Source organism: Rhinolophus sinicus, linkage group LG06, assembly GCF_036562045.2.
Source record: "Rhinolophus sinicus isolate RSC01 linkage group LG06, ASM3656204v1, whole genome shotgun sequence".
Taxonomy (NCBI): Eukaryota; Metazoa; Chordata; class Mammalia; order Chiroptera; family Rhinolophidae; genus Rhinolophus; species Rhinolophus sinicus.
The window spans coordinates 158,901,500-158,921,721 of record NC_133756.1 but is presented as its reverse complement, the minus strand read 5'-3'; the positions used below and the strand labels follow the sequence as shown (position 1 = coordinate 158,921,721).

General features: G+C 48.8%; 1 protein-coding gene across 3 annotated transcripts; it reads right to left on the bottom strand.

Moving 5' to 3' along the window:
- Positions 1–1,834: 1,834 nt before the first annotated feature.
- On the bottom strand, positions 1,835–10,976 carry LGALS12 (galectin 12). 3 transcript variants are annotated; one of them, XM_019713889.2, is made up of 9 exons: positions 10,770–10,976; positions 8,952–9,040; positions 8,609–8,822; positions 7,664–7,783; positions 7,053–7,091; positions 6,422–6,448; positions 5,737–5,825; positions 2,658–2,808; positions 1,835–2,206 (listed from the first exon to the last, which is right to left on the bottom strand). In XM_019713889.2, the coding sequence occupies exons 1-9, from the start codon at positions 10,836–10,838 to the stop codon at positions 2,060–2,062; spliced, it is 945 nt and encodes a 314-aa protein (XP_019569448.2). In that variant the 5' UTR covers positions 10,839–10,976; the 3' UTR covers positions 1,835–2,059. The 3 variants fall into 3 exon arrangements, 2 of the variants coding, with proteins under 2 accessions (XP_019569448.2, XP_074192613.1); XM_074336512.1 differs by lacking the exons at positions 1,835–2,206; positions 2,658–2,808 and adding an exon at positions 3,085–5,664; XR_012497613.1 differs by lacking the exons at positions 1,835–2,206; positions 2,658–2,808 and adding an exon at positions 5,396–5,454 and having other exon boundaries at positions 5,603–5,825; positions 6,422–7,091.
- Positions 10,977–20,222: the final 9,246 nt, after the last annotated feature.

Genomic DNA, 20,222 nt, shown 5'->3' with positions numbered 1-20,222 from the left:
TAATGAAGCTTCAACATCGCCCCTTCCCCCAAAGAAGCCACTCTCTTGCGGGGTGGAAGGAGGGCGTGCTCCAATTCATGTACCTCTGTCTGGTTGTTCTATCACAAGCAGGCCAAACACCATACCTGGAAACCTGGTTGATATTTTTTGGCGTGGCAATGAGCACCGGCCATCTACCAGGGAGATGAGAATGTGGTCCAAGTGGGGCCGGCAAGTAGGGAAAGATTTTCCTTTCAAGTATCTGTCCTTGTGCTTGCTTCGGCAGCACACATACTAAATATCAGCCCTTGAATTTAGAAGCAAGAACGTGGGCATGCTGAATTGTAATTTTGTGTTGTTTCCCACTGGGCACCGTAAATTCTTTGAAAATAAAAGACCCCTATCTTTATTCTCTACAGGATGGAATTTGTTGCACAACAGTTGAGTTGCATTTTTTTGATAAACCCTCTCACGTGACCCAAACGGAACTTATTCCCAGAAGTTCTGAACAGTGTCAGCCTGGCTCCACAGAGAGAGTGGGGCCTCCAGAGTGTGAGTCCTGGTTCCAAATCCTGGCTCCACCACTTGTCAGCCGAGACTCTGGGCCTGCTACTCAGTCTCCCCCTGGCTCAGGAGACAGTCTCCTGAAGAGGGCATGGTGATCCGTACCCCTTTGGGACAGAGAAGGGATGAAAGGAGATGACATGTCCAACACCAGCATGGGGCCTGGCACAAAGGAGGGAGCTAAGAACAGCTATCTCGCTCTGAACGATCAAATGGATAGAGCAGGATGCACGAAATCATGGACTCATACACACAGTGGCATCTCCACCTCGTGGCGGAGATCAGTGAAGGGCTGGCCATGGGGCAACCTGTCCTTCCCCCCTCCTTCTGCCCTACACCCTAACACTCTCCTGAGTCGAGAGTCTGTCTGTCTGTGGTCCCCAGGAAAGTTCTTCACATCCTTAAGCAACCAGGTCAATGATACAGACCCTGGCCTGCAGATGAGAGCATCCGTTCTGCGAAGGGGCAGTTGAAAGGGGGGAGTAGACCCACGAGCAGGGGTGAGCACCTCGTCCCTGATTTATGATACGGCCCCACTGGTGAGACATCTTTGTTTTGGTGTGATGCGTTTTCTAAGGTTCTGCTTGTGTTGCTGGGGGGCTTGGCAGCCTCAGTGGGGCCAACGTACTACTTCTCACAATACCAGTAAGAGCCACCATTTATTGAGGTCCAACCCAGTACAAGGCATTTTAAGTAATTTCGACTCATAAGTCTCACAACCACCCTAAGTTAATGCCATTTTCCATACTTTATCATATGAGCACACGGAATTTGCCCAAACCCATGAAATCTAAGGTCATAGAGGTGTCAGGAGTTGAACCCAGGTGAGTTTTTCTCTTCCTGGGATAGCACTGTATGCTTTCAAAACTGTCCTTCCAGGGTCATCGGTGCAGAACCCTGAGCAGGAAACAAGAGCTGGATCTGGCTCTAGCACCCCATGGACCAGCTCTGTGACATGTGACAAGTACAGCGCCAGACAAGTGCCAGCCTGCCATGCTTCTTCCTCTATCCCGTCTACCTCACCAGGTTCTTAGCAGAATGAAACGTGTGGGAAAGTGATAGGAAGCAGGTGATGCTGTCTTGGGGGGGGTGGAATGATGACAACGATGACCCTGAAGGTCCACAGGGTGCAGAGCTGCTCCCCTGACCAGGACCATTTTCTCTAGAATTGTTAGATGAGAATGAAATAAATGTCTAAATTCTTCAAGGCCCTGAATTTTGAGGGTCCTTCTTAGGCTACAAGACCTGCCTCCTTGTGTGGGCCCTGAAGGAAAGTGGAGGTCAGTCCCAGGCTCACGGTGTGTGTGTGTGTGTGTGGGGGGGAAGCGGGGGGGAGGGTGGGAGGGGGCTGCGCAGCTGGAGGAACCTTCACACTGTGTGCCCTCCCTTTATTGTGGGGCCTGATACCCCTGCAGACATGGTGGTGACAATTGGACACTTTGATGAAGGCAGGGGAGTGAGGCCAGACTGTGGAGCCCTAGGTGTGGGCTGGATACCCTCTCCTCTGGCTCACTCCTCAGTAGTGGATACAGTAGAGCTGGACACTGCCACTGACCCGGAGCTCCCGCAGCCGCTCCAGGACCTGCTGGCCCAGGCTGGTGGCCCCCAGGCCCTGCCCATTGAGTGCCAGCTTCAGCCCACCCTCCTGGCACAGGAGCAGCACCTGGGAAAGGAGGGCATGAGGCCTGCAGGCTTCCTGATGGACCCTCTGCTGCCCACCTGATGCCCAGACCAGGGAGCCCCTCCTCCCCTCAGAGGACCAACTGGACCCATAGGGCACCCAGGGGTGGAACACACCAGGACTACGGCCCAGCTTGTCACCAGCCCTTCCACATGGATCTTTCCAGCCCTGGGCCTCAGTTTCACCATCTGTAACGGGTTGCCTCCCCTGGAGGAGAAGTTCTCAACCCTGGCTGTGCACTGGAGTCATTAGGGAGGCTTTTTAATAATGCCGATGCCAGGGCCCGCCCCGAGTGATTATGCCCGGGTTCCTGGGCATGGGATGCCTGGCTCTGGCACGGAGGGTGGAGAGCACTGGCATGGATGTTCTCCCCAGCGAGCTCTGCCTCTCTCACCCCTGGTCTCCTGGTTGGGAATGCCTGGCTCAGACCTACCTCGAAGAATCGCTGGGGGTAGAAGAGGAAGGGGGCCAAGATCAGCTTCTTCCGTCCCCAGGGCGAGACCCAGGCCAGAGTTCTGTCTGTGAAGGAAGCCCTAAGTGTCACAGGAACGTGTGCAGCCTCGTCCAGCAGACTCAGCGTGAAACTGCGGGAAGGGGCCCAAGAAGGCTCGACTCAGCTCCGGAGCCCTCAGGCCATGGCTCCCTGCTTCCTCTGGACTGCGGCTGCTGGGCCTTGAGGGGAGGGATGGCAGTGGGAGAGCAGCTGGAAGGCTGAGCAGATTCCACCTTCCCCTCTCCAGCCCAGAAGCAAGCACTTGGACACTAACAGCTCAGAATGGAAATACCTGATGGAGTCTCACAGCTGAGATTGAATCCTCACATTGCCACTCACTGGCTGCAAGGTAGCAAACGACCTTACCCGAGCCTCGGTTTCCCCTCTTCATAATGGGGATAATTATATTAGTAGTAGCTAACATTTGTTAACTACTGTGTCCCAGGTATTGGCTTCAGTGTTCTGCAAACAGCATAGGGGTAAGAGCGGGGCTGCCTGGGTTCAACCCCGGCTTTGTTACATTCTAGTCCTGTGCCCTTGGGTAAGTCAATGTCTCTGTGCCTCAGTTTCCTCATCTGTAATGTGGGGGACAACAACAGTATTGTACTTGTCTGTGGGGTTGTTATGAGAATTAAATGAGTTACCGCAGGTATGCAAACTGCTTAGAATAGCACCTGGTGTACAATAAGCACTCAAATCACACCTATTGTTTAAAAACCAATACTTTAGAATACAAAGAAAGACTACCTCGCAGCTGCCTCTCAGTTAGGACAGCCAGATTCTGTCTAGGGAGTTTCCAGTGTCAACCTCTCTGAAGCTGTTGACTGAGCCCCCGCAGGAAGTAGCTGAGAGTTGAGGAGATGCAGGATCCAGATGCGGGGCCAAGTGTGGAAAGGGCCTGCCCTGATGGGCCTTTCAGGGACTACTGGTGGATCTGTTACAGGAGGACACTCCATACATTTCCAGTTTTGGGAAGGGGACTGCAAGGGCTCGCTGCTGGGCAGAAGCTTGAAAGGCAGGGACCTTGGAGAGTGGCCTGCATGGAGGCTCTAGCCCCATTATGACTGGGAGCTGGCCAGCCCCAGCTCCAAACTTGTTTCCCAGGCTCCTCCCAAGAAAAGGCTTTGTCTTCCAATTGGCCTGGGGACTCTTGGAGGCCTCAATGTCCCCCCACCTCTGCCCCGTCCAGCACAGCCCTCGGCTGGGTAACGGCCTCGCTCTGGAGACCCACTGAAGCTCTGCTGAAGCTTTTTGAGGCTGCAGCCAGTCCCCATATCCTCAGTGCTTGGAGGGAGGGTAGGGAGGAAGGACAACTTTTTAGTCAACTGAACCCCATGACTTTCATTTCTGACTCTTTTTGTCTAATTCAAACCATAGTTGCCTTCAGAAAACCACAATAGCAGCAGCAGCAGCGTTTACTGTAGGCTGTGTGCTAAGTGTCAACCACTGTGCTAAGTCTTGACATTGGTGACTCATGGCCAAATGTTCTGGCTGGTTGGTACTAGTCTTCAACTTTAAAGTAATACCTTATTCAAAAATGGAGAGAGTTTAGATAAGAGATGGCTTCCAGACTTCCTTTAAAATCACTCAGAAGATCTGGCATAAGTAGGTCTATGGAAATATTCTTTTCACTTCACCATCTTCCCAACTTGGTGGCTCACTATTCATGTGACCTGTCAGGCTGCTGAGGGGACATGAATTGATGGGCCTTCAGAAAGAGCAGTTTATTATTTGCTGTGCCACTAATAACTATGTGACTTTGAGTTAGGATATGAAACTGGTCTCATGTCTCCAGGTTTTTTGTTTTTTTTGTGTGTGTGTGTTTTTGTGTGGAAGTGGTTGTGGGGGAGGTGTTCTTTCTGTCCCTGGGAACTATTTCATTTCCCCTATAAGGTTGGGCTTATGTTTCTCCTTTTTTTCTGATGGGGAAACTCAGCAGTCCAGACTCAGACAGGTGTAGGAACTTGCCCATGACCACAGTTTACAAGAGGCAAAGCCAGGAATCCAACCCAGCTGTGCCTGGCTTTGGAGGCCCACACTGTCCAGGGTGGTGTGGCCCGCCTGTCCCAGAACTCAAGAGTATGCAAGGCAAGGGTTTAGTGAGGTCAATGATTTCAAAAACGAAAACAAAACAAAAGGAGAACAGAGGGCGCTCCCCTCACTCCCCTGCGCCTCCACCGAGAGAATTCTGATACTAGCACATTTGTGGAGCACATACTATGTGCTTGACACAATTCTGAGCATTCACACCACCCTGAAGCAAGCACGATTAACCCCTTTTTATAGACAAGGAAACAGACACAGAAAGGAAAAGTAATAGCTTTGAAGTTACACAGGTACTAAGTGTCATCAGCAGATGTCAAACCCAGGCAGTCTGGCCCAGAAAAGTCATGAAATCCAATGCAATTTCAGAAAGAAGGGGAAAAGGAGGGAGGGAAGGAAGGAAAGAAGGACAAGAGAAAGAAAGGAAAAGAGAAAAAAGAGACACCCTTGTCTAACAGGCTTTGAGCCAGCAGGTTTGGGAAATGGAGCACGAGTGCCCCCCGGGGGAGAATTTAGGCAGCATTCACTTGGTAACTGTCGCTCCAAGTCCCCGCTTCCCAGCACCAGGCCTCCTCTCTGGGTTGCCTGGCTGTGTTTCCTAAACCACGCACTGTGTCACTGAGGGAGGTCGCATCCTCGCTCTAGGTCGCAGCCTGTACCTTTCAAGGGCCTTTCCTGAGGCCTCAGAGGGGATCTGCGAGGAGAGATTGGTTGGCCTGACCAGGTGTACAGGCAGGGAAGATACTCCCAGAATTGGGGCTGCTGGGACCGCGAAAGCAGCCTGAGCCCTGGTCCCAATCCCACCCTGCCTCCCACAGGCTCTGTGACCCTGGGCAGCTTACTTCTCTTTGTGTTCCTCTGTCTCCTCCTGTGCAAGATGGGGGTTACATGGTGGCCTTGGACACTAAAGAGGGAATGCACATAAAACTCATGCCTGGCTCAGAGATGCTTCTCCTCCTGCCATCTGTGTACTTACTCCTTGGGTTCTGGCAAGACCAGCCCCCGCAGCACGATGACCTGTCCGGGCCCGAGACCCCGAGGAAGGGGCCGTAAGCAGGGCATCTCCTGGAGGAACACGGGAGATGAATAAGAATGCGACTCACAGAGGGACTCAGGGAGGGGTACTGCCCCCTAAGCGGCTCTGTGGGCTACCCTCAGGGGCTGGGGGGCCCTGGAGCTGGTAAATCTCTGCCGCTAGGCCTGCAGCCAGGAGGAGACTGAGCTCTGCTCATTTATTAAACACCTACTGCAGGTCTGGCCTCCTGTGCTCTGGTCTCCCTGGCCTTTCCAGCCTGAGCTCAGTCCCCTCTGTGCTGTGATACCACATATGTCCCCCATCGCTGCACCCTAAAGTGTAACTGTGCATTCATTGGTCTGCCTCCCCACCAGCCTGGAGACCTGGGACTGGTTGGTCCCTCTATCCTAGAGCCCGGTCCAGAAGAGTATCAAATAATTGTGTGCAGAATAAACAACAAAAAGGTCAAATGCAGCGGGAGCTTCAGCCTGAAGCTTCGGGCCCACCCACAGCCTGCACTTGTCTATGAAGGGAGGGGAAACCCTGATGTTGAGGGCATTTCCCACCAGGTGGGAGTGCCCTTCGACCCCCGATGGGGCAGGTGAGGGACTACACCTCCACCTGAATGAGGAGGGAGGTCACTCACCAGTCTGGGGCTCTTCAGCAGGAAAGGCTGTCAAGGAAAGAAAGAGGGGACACAGAGATCACGTGGTATTTGCTCAATGAAAGAGAACCTGTTGATATCATTAAAAACTAGGGATATTTGGGGTTTTTCTCTCTCAGAGACAATACAGGTGAATGATTGGAGCCCTAGTGGGGTCCTCCTGAATTCAGATGGACACCAGCTCTGGAATAATGGGGAAGAACAGAACGAGGGTCTTTCATTCACTCACTGATGGCCTTGGGCAAATACTCGGGCGTCACCTCCCCTTCTGCCCTACAGGCCAACCCCAGCTACCACTCAGGGTTGCTCTGGGAATTGAAAGCTGGAACCTAAAGGGAACTTCTGAAAGGAATACGGGCCCTGCCCCTTCTGGCAGCCATCCCACCCCCATCCACCTTCCCAGGCTAGGAGAGGCAAATCCAGGCTCTCCAGGGACTGAGGCAGAGCCAGCTGTATCCATGGCAACCATGCAGTGAGGAAAGGGGCAGCTGGGCCTGTGCCAGGAGAGCAGCAGCCCAGCGAGTGGCAGGTCACGCTGGGGGAGGAAGGAGAACCAGCAGCTCAGCTCCTGTGGCTTGGACCGCAGGGCCCACCTTGCTCCCAAGAGACTCACGTATCCAACTGGATACTCGCTGCTGCCCTCTGAAAACGGCTGTTTGGAAAGAGAAAAAGCAACAACAGGATTCATTTTTTTGGCCCCTGCCTGCCCTGCCTGTGCCCAGGATGTGGGCAGAGGCCACTTTGGCCTTGACAGCTCCTCGTTCTCCCCATAGGTCTCATCAGTGGTTCTCAAACCCAGCATTGTAAACATGCTGATTCCCAGGCCTCGCCTCAGCTGTACCCAATCAGAATCTCTGGTGGAGGGCCCCAGAAATCTGCATTTTTAATAAGCTCCTCAGGTAGAAGTGACACAGCCAGCAGCTATGTTTGGGCTCCTTGGCTCCCATTCTCCAAGTGACTTGCCTCTTAGCCATTGCTCCTCCGTGTTGACCAGACCCCACAGCCAGTACAGACTTCCGTCTGAGGCTCTTTGGGCCTCCTTCTATAGTCACCTTCTCTTCCCCTCATCCCACTCATATCCAACACCTCCATGGGGCCCCTCCACCTTGGCTATAACTGGTGTGACAGGGCTTGTCTGGGGCGGGAGGAGGTCTCAGGTCTGTCCAGGCAGCAGGGGAAGTCGGAAGCCACTGCCACCCAGGCCTTGGCTCCAAGGGAACTTACGTTGATGTTCAGGAACCCAACAGCCTTCACCAAGATGTCACCAAATATGCCCAGGGTGTCTACACGAGACAGCGGGAGCCGGTAGCGGTAGCGGAGAAAGTGTTGTCCATTCACGCTCACCTGGAGAGACGCACAGGGGCTGGCTCGCTGAGTTCATGCCAGGCATCGGTGAGCACTCTTACCTGGAATGTTCCTCATTTAGCTTCAACTCTATGAAGCAGGTACATTTTGCAGACAAGGTGCCTGAGCTTGGGAAGCCCATGTGACCTTGCCAAGTTGCAGAGCTGGCAGATGGCAGAGCTGGCCTTGGAACGGAGCTATCTTTCAACGCCCCTCTCTGCCCCTGCCATAGCACTTCCCCACGCGGTCCCTCATGTTGCCTCTCTGCAGACCTGCCAGCAGCAGCAGGATTCCTATGCACAGGTGAGGAAACAGGCTCGGGAGGCTGCGTGGACCCTGCCCCGGGGTCTCTCCCTCCACTGCTGGCTCTCACCAGCTCCCTCCCCCTGGAGAAGTTTGAAGGTCCCTGTCATCTTCCTGGCAGTTCACATCAGCGGTGACAGCCTTCAAGTTCTCTCTCCCTGTCCCCTGCCCCCTCAGCTGTGAGATGGGGAGAATGAAAGAACCCTCCTCATGGGTTGTTGTGTGAGGATTCCATGAGCCGCTGTTTAAGGGCTTAGATCAGTGCCCGGCATATCGGCATATTGCTCTCAGCTTACAAGCTGTGACTATGGCAGCGCACCCTCTCCAGGGCCAGGCACCATAGAGCTGACCTGTTGCCACGTGTACCAAGCTATGTGGACCCCGGGCAGGTTGGCAGCTCCTTGGTCCTCTCTGTCCTCGGCCCCTCCCCCGTTGCCTCTAACACAGTGACACAGGAACTCAGCAGAAGGAAGGTGGGGTGGAAGGACACAAGTTCTAGACAGCCGATGCCCTCCCACTTACCTTCATTTCCTCATTCCCAAAGAGAAACAGGATGAGGAAGCTGGCTCCTCTCTGCAGGGCCAGGTGGGGCCACCGGGCCTCAGCTTGCCAGAGCCCATTGTGCAGGGTGTTGCAGATGACATGGGGCTTGGTGGTGTAGAAGCGAGGGTTGAAGTGGATGGCGATATCTGGCCGGGGATGCAGGCTGCAGCCGCACTGGAAGTCTACCTGGAACCTGGTGGGACACGAGGCTATCAAAGGGCACTTCCTCTCAGAGACCCCCAGAGACCCCGAAGGCAGAGAGGAACCCCCAGCTGATGCCTCTGGGCTGAGCGCCAGCACCTCCGTGGAGCACTCCCCTTACCTGCGTGCCTTTAGAGGGACCACTCCCTGTAGCATGACCATTTTGCCTGCACGCAGGCCACCAAAAATTGTCGTGACATAAGGAACCACCTGAACAAGAGGAGAAACCCATCCATACACATTTGGAAAAAGGGCCGAGGGACCCTTATGTCAGAGAGGGGCAGAGGGAAGAATAAGAAAACTCAACTCTCCTGTCCTTAACAGAATGTTCTCATGGAGAAAAATTAGTTTTCTCTGAAATGTTCTCTTCCACCTACTCCCCTTTCCTGACATGTGGCCTTCACATGTCAAAGCCACATTGCCCTGGAGAAGCCAAATTCAGCTCAACTGCCCCCTTGGAGCACCAGCCCAGCCCCGCTGCCCAGCTCCCAGAGTACAATAGTGTTCCCAGTGAGGCTTGCTGTGCCCTGGATGCCACCCCGGCCTCCAGAAAACTGGTTTTGAGGCTTCCTGAGCACTATTTATTGGCCAGAGTTAGGGTTCTGGGAGGCAGAAGGATGAACAAATTGGGACCTGAGACTAGACCCTGACGTGGACGTCTGGACACATACCTAACAATGGCCCAGCCTACCTTCCCAGACTCACCTTCCTCCTCATAGAAGCTGCCTGGCATTCTTAGAACACAACACATACATTTACAACTCCCTACTCGTCTGGGGCTGTTTCTTCTGCTCTCCCTCCACCCTGAGAAATGCATCTTGACTTTCAAGGCTTCCAACATCTTCTCTGACACCTTCTTCAAGCATCATCCACTTTGGTGCCTGAATTAATTCCCCAGAACGCTTAGCTGGTATGGATAGCTTGGTCTTTGGCCTACTGGCTTACAGAGAAACATGTGTCTGGCTGTCTACACTGGGAGGCACAGGCCCCTTGAAGCTGAAGCCCCGTCTTTCCCTTCCACAGGCTCAGTGCCCGGCCTGGCACAGTGTGGGCTCTGAACAGATGTTTTCGCAGAGCACACGAGGACACGCAGTAGGTACACACTGGGCAATGTCAGAAGACTGGCCTTCACATGGTCTTGCAACTCCCAGCAGCCTTCAGAAGCCCAAGCCACCTAGAGAGAGCTGAGACCCAACAGCACAGCTGTCAAAGGAAGGAGCAGTTGTAACCTGGGCAGCTGCTTCACCCCATCACCCCAGCACCTTGGGAGGTGGGGGGAGGCTGGATGGCCAGAGCACTCACAGCTTAGCTGGGTTCAGCACTTCAATCTCTCCCACTTCCCAGGCTCCAGGCCTGGCCTGTAATTAACTGAGCTGATGCAGCTCTTATGGGAGAAGAGGGCCAAGTAAAGAGAAAGCGATAATTAATGCTCATTAGTGGGAGGGTGGAGTCCACTGGGAGTTCAGCCTCCTATAAAGCATGGCCAGGCTTCAGAAAATCTGCATGTGCACTGAGCAGAGGGAAGAAGGGAGGAAGCCCCCACCCTGTCCCTGAGCTGCAGGTTCTGACCTGACTCCTTTCCAGGCTGTAGATGAAACTGCTATTCCTAGGTGCTCAGTGTCCCCCCAGTGACACTCCCCACTCCCCCTAGATCCTCCAGTCCCATCATGCAGTAGGGGCCCAGCATTGTGTCTCCAGGCTCTATTACTTTTAAAATGCAATGACCCTGTGAGCCCAACAGTCATTCACACCCAAGTGGGAATTAACTGGCCTGCCACTTTGCTAAGCTCAGAAGGGACTTTCCAGAACCTGGAGGCAGATGCTGGGGAAGCAGCCCCAAGACTGAGGGCCTCTCGATCCCACCCCCAGGGAGTCTGGACCCAGCTGGAAGGGAGGTGCCCCGGGACCTGGGAGGTTCCAAATCTAAGTGGCTGCTCACCGGGTGGAAGACTGGTGGCTGCAGAATGAAGGTGTCAGGAAGCGGGTCCAGTTTTTCTCCGGGTGACATCGGGGGTGGGGCAACTGCAGCTGGAGCTGCCGATCCTGATTCTAGGAGCCCTGTGCCCACTGGACTGACTCACCTTTCCCAGCCGGGATCCTAAGTGCCTGGAGCAGCTGTACCAGCTGTACCAGCTGTTATTCTCACCTGCGCCCTGCAGGGTCCTAATGCCGCTTGGAGGAGGACTGGGAGGGCAAGTCTGGGAGGGCAGCGGTCCACCCCTGGTGCTACCCCCCAGGTCTAGCTGCACTGGCTGGACTGAGGCTGTTAGCAGAAATCCGCGTCCAGGAGTAAGAAACTCGCACTAACTGACCAACCAAATAGCCCCTTTGGGTCTGAAGCATTCGGCTGGCCTTCACAGATGGGAGCAAGAGGCTGGCTCCTGGGGCCAGGAGTGGTTTGTGGTTTCCCCGGCTGCCCTCTGAGCCCTCGCCTGGTCAGAGGCAGAATTAGTGGTACACGTGGGCACGTCCCAGGAGAAGTCCCGCCCCAGCTTCCTGGATACCATTGACTGGCTTCTCTCCTCCCTTCCTTTCCCGCCCCACAAAAGGTTCTCATTTCTTTCCCTTATTTCCCTGCCCTGTTCCCCACTCTTCTCAATTTTGTAAGTTTTATAGTCCCCTGGAGCCCCATTTCAGCATCAGCGGAAAGTGCCAGGACCCAACTGGTGTCACAAGAAAGTGGGTGGGGGATGTGAGGAAAGGGCAGGGAGAGAGGACAGCCCACTTAGGCTCAGAAAAGGCAGCGTGGTGCAGTGTGTGGGGGGCACACAGCTACACCCAAGGAAACCTGGGTTCTTGCTCAGCCTCTGCTCTAACGTGCTGTGTGCCCTGGGACAAGTCACTTGCCCTCTCTGGAACTCCCTTTGTTCATCTGTATATAGAAAAGGTGACCACAGCAGTTTGTGTTTCCAAGGGAGGTCTGTATCTGTGGGGTGGACCCAGACATCTGCTTTTTTATCAAGCTTCCCCATGATCCTTTGGACTAGAATCCGTCCAGGTTTGGTTTAAATTCCAATAAGGCTTTCCCTTTAAGAAGCAGCATAACCACTCAACTTTATCATGAGTTGGGAAGTCTGGGATCTGACCAGTGTCAGACTTGGCAGCAAGGAATTCCTGGCAGGGTGAGGCTAGGCAAAGGCTCAAATTCAGGGAAGTGTGAAGGCTCCTTAGAAGGAGGGGCGAGTGCACAGGCAGTGGGGGGGAGACATCTTAGTTGCTACTTAAGGGTTGCATCAGCATCATCTAAAAGCTCGTTAGAAATGCAAACGTTGGGGCCCCACCCAGACTTACTGAAGAGGGATCTCTGGGGGTAGGGCCCAGGAATCTGCACTTAAACTCAGATTCTGATGTATGTTAACGTTTGAGAAGCACTGACTTAGGCAGGGCTTGGGGTACTGAGGCCAGGAGTTTGTTCAGATCTTGGAGCATAGGTGGAGCTGGGCTGCTGAAGGTGCTTTGTGCGGGGAAATTCAATCAGAGGTGTGTTCCGGAAGAAGAATCTACATACATACCAGCTGGAGGAAAAACCAAAGGTGGAGAAACCAGCAAGGCTGGCCACTTCCTCCTCCCCGTCCCAGCCTCAGTTCCTGTCTGTGATCAAAAAAGGAGGCTGTGTTAGTTGCTTGGGCTGCCATAACAAAATAGCATAGACTGGGTGGCTTAAACAACAGAAATTTAATTTCTCCTAGTTCTGGAGGCTGGAAGCCCAGGATCAAGCTGTCAGCAGAACAGTTTCTTTCTGAGGCCGCTCTCCTTGGCTTGCAGACAGTCACCTCTCAGTCTGTGTGTTTATGTTCTAATGTCTTCTTATAAGGACACCAGTCATACTGGAGCAGGGCCCACCCATATGACCTCATTTTACCTTAATTACCCTTTTAAAGCTCTTATCTCCAAATACAGTCACATTCTAGTTGCTGGGGGTTAAGATTTCAACATACGGTTTTGAGGGATACAATTCAGCTCGTAACAAAGGAGTAGCTACAACTGTTCTCTTTCTGAAACCCAAGGTTACTGCCACAGTCAGGAGTGGGGCTGGTGAGGGCCTGCCGTGGGAAAGGCAGCAGAAGGAAGAAGGATGGTGCATTTCATTTCTCTTTTCAGGTGACCACAGTTTGGGGCAGGTTAGAGGGACTCGGCTGGGCTTAAAGCACCTCCAGAGCTTGTTGAATATGAGAGGTTCCCGAATAAGAGAGGGCCTTAGTGTCTGTTGGTCTGTCAGGGGTGGGGGAGCCCAAATCCCTCTTCTCGAACCAGAGTGAGGGGAATCTTGTGAGAGAGGTCCAGGAAAGGGCTCTTGATGACCCTGACACAGGCTGGGGGCATTTGCCCTCTCCCCCATGCTGGCACCGCCCCACCCCCGCTCCCCACGCCCTGTGCTTTCCCCTCGGAGTGCTTATCACAACTTGTCATTGCATACTGCAGACTTGTTTCATGTTTGTCTCCACGTTATCCCTACTCTCCATGAGTAGATTTATTCTGACACCATCAGTACTGAGCAAATGCCTGACACAGAGCAAGTGCTCAAAAAGTATTTAAAGAATGAATGACAAGATGGTTTATGGCTCCTGTCCAGTCTCTTCCTCTGTCTCTCCCCTGGCAGATGGCAGATGTGAAACTGTGGTCCAAGCACAAACTAGTCATATACTCTTCTAACTGGCTGCAGATTATAATTGAGACAATTTTACCTATATCTATCTACCAATTAGCAGTTAATGGTTTAGAAAACATAACCCATGGTCAGGGATGCCAGAGCTGCTCTGCTCTCCCCCATTCTTTGATCCAGCAGCCTCTTTCACAGCTCCTGATCTTAAGTGGATCTAAGGAGGCATTAATGCATAGCTTAATCTCCTTTGGTTTACATCTCTACCCTTTTCTTCCATCTGACCCCTTTCTAGATCACTGGAAACTCCCCTGGATTCTCTTTCTCGAGGGACCAGGTTTGCATCATCCTGGAACAGAGGGTGGGATAATTAGGAGAAATATTAGGCAAGAAGAATAGATAGAAACTGACAGCTGGATGGATAAAGGAGAATAGGGGGAAAGGCCAACAAAAGGCTCCAGCATCTTGAAGCAAGTGATTGGGATTAACGGAAGTGGCATTAACGAAAGACAGGGAAGCTGCAAGTGTAATCTGGAGGGCTGGCAAGCTGGCTAATTTCACTCAAGACCACTTTGGAGGAGGTAAGGGTGCAGGAATCAGTCTGGACAGAGCCTGGACACAGGGGATGTTCAATCAGTATTTGTTGAAGGAATGAAGGTGCTGTTGTCTGAGAGCATGTTAATACATTCTTGAAAAAAGAGTTTCAATTTACTTGGGTGCGATTCTGCCCTGTGGGTGAGTTTTAGTGGCTGTGGCCATTTTTCATAACTGAGTGCTATGGTTGTAAAAGGGAGCAGGAGCAGCAATCAATCTCGTTTTCAGGGAACTTCCAGCCTAATTGGAGAGAAAAGACACACACTTAGAGAGGAGACCAAATAGGACAAAACCAGCTGCTTTTCAGTTATCTTGCTTCCCCCCACACCCCAAACAGATGGAACCATTTGGACAGAAATATTGCAAAACAGAGAAAAGCATAAGCATCACCTATAACTTGAGTAGGCTAAGACAACACTTCTCATTACTTTGATGTATATCCTACTGTGGGGGAGGAAGAAGTTCTTTTCTACCCTTCTAGGTTCTTCTGGTTGGTCTAATAATTAAATCGACATGACACAGGTTAACAAGAGAAAATGACCAAATTTAATTACACACATACGCATGGGAACCCCACATACTTGAGAGAGTCAGAGACCCCACATACATGAGAGGTTCCCAGACAGAAAGGGAAAATGAGGTGTTTATGGCATTCTGAGCCAAGGGATGAGGTAAGGGGCCTGGGGCTTCAGAGGAAGGTTGTTGCAGGACAATAAGAAGAGCCGACATTAGGTAATTAGAAGTGTGCCCTGTCCTACAGGTAGGTCATAACAAGTTATTTCTGGTGATAACTCTTATTATGGGCAAGGCCCCTAATTTAAATTCTTTAAGGGAGAGGTAAAGGTTTCTCATGAACCTGCAGGATTTCCATGGCCTTCAGCTCAAAGTAATTCACATGCCAAACTGGCACGTCTTGGGGAGGCCTGTTCTGAACCCCTTCACTACCAGACTTCTTCAGATCACAGATTTATTGCAGAATCTCAACTCAAAACCCAAATCAGCTTGAGTTTTTTTCCAACCACGGCTCTTGACTACATCTGTTGACTCCCTGCTCGGGTGTGGACCTCTCAGGCTGCTCCTGTCACTTTTCAGTCACTTTTGGTTACTGCCACTCAATCCAGTTTAGCACTGGTCATCAACATTTGTTGACATCATAAAAAGAAAGAGAAGCAAACACATATACAGCCTGATAGAAGAACACATCACCAATGAAATCCTCTTGAAGAAAAAGTCATTGAATCTGAATTTGATTGAGTCTCTTGGGGCAGCCTGTTGGCTCAGTTGGTTAGAGCACAGCTCTCATGACACCAAGGTCACCAGTTTGATTCCCACTTGGCCAGAGAGCTGTGCCGTCCACAACTAGATTGAAAATAACGACTTGACTTGGAGCTGATGGGTCCTGGAAAAACACACTTCCCCCCAATATTCCCCAATAAAATTTTTTTTTTAAATGTGAACTTGATTGAGTCTTTAGACTCAACTCCCAGTTTATAGGAATACTGGACACAAATGGTCATGATGAAAACAACAACAAAATTCAGACTTTATAGGACAAGTGACTCACTTTCTTTAATTAAAAAATTACAAGGGAAAAAAAAAAAGGTGGCGCAGAAACCTATAGGGCAGAGGTCGGAAAACTTTTTCTGTGAAGGACCAGATAGTAAATATTTTAGAATTTGAAGACCATAAAGTTTCAGATGCTACAGCAACTGGTCAATTCTGCCTTGGTAAGAAAGTTGCCATAGACAATATGTAAATGAAGGGCATGGTTATAGTCACATAAAATTTTATGGACACTGAAAGTTAAATTTCATGTAATTTTCACATCACACAACTATTCTTTGTTTATTTTTAAAAGCATTTAGCAATGTATAAAACCAATCTTAACTCTCAGGCCATACAAAAACAGACAGTGAGGGCTAGTTCATGGGCTATAGTTTGCTGCCTCCTGCTTTAATTAAAAGAAATTAAGAGGCACATCAACTGATTGTAACTTATGGACTTTGTTTGGATTTTCATTCAAACAACAACAACAAAAACCAGTTAAAAAACATATACACAATCAGGTGATGTGAACATTGATTTGCTATTTGATGACATTGTAGAACGTTTAAAATACTTTTATGTTGCTTCGGGCACCCTCCCACTGCAGTACCCTGGAACGGAAGGGAAGGCGGAAAGACTACAGTTAGGGGCAGGCAGGAGGAATGTGGTTGACCAGTCATGGGGCAGTCATGGACTCCCTCAAGCTCCGTGCAATTCTACTCCTAGTACTGGGGGCCGTGGCTTTGTGGTCTTGCTAGAGATAATGTGCAGGCCATCTTCTGTTACTCCAGCACTCTCTGCCACTGAAGACGCTTTAGAGAGGCACCTGGATCTCCCTTTGGGTCCTTCCAGAAGTAGGAGTCCTTCCTCCTGCAGCCAGCCAGCCTGCAGCCCGCCAGCCCAGCCTGGCTGCCTGAACCGCCCCTTGGCTCGTGCTCCTCCACTTCTGCTCCTTCTCATGATGCCACAGGAGCCTCTGAGGTCCTTCTCTGAGCTCCATGACCACCAGGAGTTAACAAACATTCACTACAGGACCTTCAGTATCTATTTTAGAAAGAAGAATCATGATTTTAGAGGGAAGGTTTGAGATGCAAAAAGGAATGACAAAAAAGATAGTGGCAAACATACAATCTAAACAAATGTCTGTATAATATAATAATGTATAATATAATAATAATCATAGCAACAGTAATGTGAATTCTGGGTTTAAAAAGAGGACAGAACTAAATAGCATGGGATGGGAAAATTGGAGTAAAAGTGTCCTAAGGTCCTTGCATTGTTTCAGAGGGGTGTTTAGGATATTACTTTTAGACTTTAAGCATGCATGTTAAAATTTCAAAGACAATAAATAATAGCATGTACTTCCAAACAAGTAGAGGGAAAAATGTAATATACTTAAAATCAGATCTTTATGAAGATTATAAAACTTCATTGAAAGATAGTAAAGAAGAGCTAACAAATAGAAAGCTATAGTACTGGTATGTAATGGGTTGGAAGGCTCAATTGGTCAAGATGTCAAAATTGCCAAATTGATTTATGGGTTCAATGTAATTTCAATCAAGATGCCAACAGAATATTTTGAACAACTTTACAAGCTAATTATGAAATATTTATGGAGGGGCCAAAGCCCAAGAATAGTTAAGAAACTCCTGAGGAAGAATAAGGAGGGGGAATCTCAAGATATCCATATATATATATATCAAGATTTATCATAAAGATATAGTAGTTAATATCACATGATAGTAGCATAAAGACCGACACTTTTACCAGTGGAGTAGAATAGCACCGACAATATTCCTACTCATTCCTGAAGGCTTCACACCTGACACAGGTGGCCCTGCTCATCACTGGAGGAAAGAGAAACTATCAATAAGTGTTTATTCCTTTGAGGAAAATCAAATTGGCTCTCTGCCTCACACATACAGGAAAATCAATTCCAGACAGATTAAATGAAAAAGACAAAAATCTTAAATTTGTACAAGAAAATATAGGAGAATATTTTCCTGACTTCAGGGCAAGGAAGAACTTGATGAAAAGACACAGAGAGCCAAACACAAAAGAAAGGGTTGATAAATTCTACTTCATTAAAGTCAATAACTTCTTTTCATCAAAAACTTCATAAGGAAAGTGAAAAGATAGGGCATGAGCTAGAACATAATATGCGTAAACAAGCACAATGGACTAAAAGATGGGTGTCAGGAATATATAAACAGCTCCCACAAATCAAGAAGAAGACAACTGCAAAAAAAAAAAAAAAATGAGCAAAAGACATGAACAGGCACTTCTAAAAAGAAGAAATCTAAATGGTTAATAAATACACGCCATGGTCTCAATCTTATTAGTGATGAGTGAAATGCAAATTAAAACTTTAGTGAAATACTATTTTACACCCACTTACCTGGAAAAATTAAACGTGACAGAACTAAGTGTTAGTGAAGATGTAAATCCACAAGAATTCTTATACATTGCTGGTAGGAGTGAGATCGGTACCTGCAATTGGGGCGCTGTTTCAGTCTTCTACTGCGAAGTTGAACATTGGCGTACCTTTGTTTCTCTTTCTCTCTCTGTACACACACACACACACACACACACACACACACACACACACACACACACACTCTGACAATTAAGTTCGCGAACTTGTTGCAATGATGTTGCTAACCTTTTTTGATATCAGAGAGATTATTCATTATGAATTTGTACCAAAAGGACAAACAGTTAACCAAGTTTACTATTTGGAAGTGTTGAAAAGGCTGCGTGAAAAAGTTAGACGACCTGAACTTTGCACCAACAATTCATGGCTCTTGCATCAGGACAATGCACCAGCTCACAGGGCACAGTGAGGGAGTTTTTAGCCAGTAAACAAATAACTGTATTGGAACACCCTCCCTACTCACCTGATCTGGACCCCAGTGGCTTCTTTCTTTACCTAAAGATAAAGGAAATATTGAAAGGAAGACATTTTGATGACATTCAGGATATCAAGCCTACTATGACAACAGCTCTGATGGCCATTCCAGAAAAAGAGTCCAGAATTGCTTTGAAGGGTGGACTAGGCGCTGGCGTCGGTGCATAGCTTCCCAAAGGGAGTACTTCGAAGGTGACCATAGTGATATTCAACAATGAGGTATGTAGAACTTTTCCTAGAATGAATTGACGAAATTAATTGTCTGACCTCGTGTGTGTGTGTGTGTGTTGCCAAAAAAAAAAAAAAAAGTATATACATTTTAAGAAAGGCAAAAACTATTAAAATTGTAATACTTAATATATACCAATAACAAAAGATGAATACAAATCACGTTTGACTTCTGCAATTACAAGAGGTACTCAAAGTGGTTACCATTAGCATCCAGATACTTCTGATTACGGCATACTGCTTGACCAACGTTGACAAAAGTGTCCACTTGTATACACTTTTGTTGGCACCCCCAGTATCTATCTATCTATATCTATAGTTATACATATATATGTATATACATTAAATTTATTGGGGTGACAATGATTAGTAAAATTACATAGGTTTCAAGTGCACAATTATATAATACATCATCTATATATCACATTGTGTGCTCACCACCCAGAGTCAGTTCTTCCAACACCATATATTTGACACCCTTTGCCCTCTTGTACCATCCCCCACCCCCCTTACCCTCTGGTAACCACTAAACTGTTGTCTGTGTCTATGAGTTTTTGTTTCTTTGTTTGTTTGTCTTGTTCCTTTGTTGTTTTCAGTGTTATATCCCACATATGTGTGAAGTCATATGGTTCTCCACTTTTTCTGCGTACCTTTCTATATCCTATAGATCCTATACTAAAATCTCTTGCATGCATACACCGGGACATAATTTGGGTTCTTTTCAATAGTTTCTCATTTCAAATTAGAAAAAAACACACAAGTGGCTTTATCACTGAATCAATAAATTGTGGTATAGTCACGTACTGGAATATTTTCCAGCAGGGGAGATGAATCACAGATCTATATACAAAGTGTATTATTACAGGAACAACTTTGAAAGAAGCAACTTGCATTTGCAAAAGATAAGAATACAGCATGATACCATTTTTTATAAAACTTCAAATAAGCAAAATGAAACAATGTATTAGGGATACAGATGAGAGATTTTTAAAAACTTAAAAAGCAAGGGCACAAGAGACACAAAACTCAGGAGAGAGATGCCCTCTGGCAGGGAAGCAGGGAGGTGGGATAAGGTAGGCGCAGCATCGGTGCTAGGTATGCTCGGATTCTCACGTAGGATGGTGTATTCATGGGTAGAAATTTGACTACCATGTTTTATAACTATATGCATTCTTTTGTATATATTACATGACATAATATATATGATATTGATATGTATATCTTAAATTTAAAAATAAAATATGTATGTGAAAAAATACATATAAAACTCTGAATCCCTTAAGATTTTAATTCCTGAATGTGCTCCGCACGCCCTCGGAATCTGGCCTCAACCGCATTCTCTGTATGTCGCTCCTCTGTCTGCTCCATGACATTCAGCTTCTCCAGCCACATCAGATGCCCGTCAAGCCTTTACCAAACTGCTCGGTGTTACCTTGCACCCCTCGAATTGCCTCCTACGTCCCTTTCCCTGCCTTTCCTCTCAGAGCCCCAGATTCCTGGGCCTTCAAGCAACCCCA

Coding starts and splice junctions, on each gene's coding strand:
- LGALS12 (XM_019713889.2), bottom strand. CDS start 10,838: ATGTCACCCGGAGAAAAACTGGACCCGCTTCCTGACACCTTCATTCTG. Junction 9,041..10,769: donor AGCCACCAGTCTTCCACCCG/GTGAGCAGCCAC, acceptor CCTCTTGTTCAG/GTGGTTCCTTATGTCACGAC. Junction 7,784..8,608: donor TTGGGAATGAGGAAATGAAG/GTAAGTGGGAGG, acceptor GCGTCTCTCCAG/GTGAGCGTGAATGGACAACA.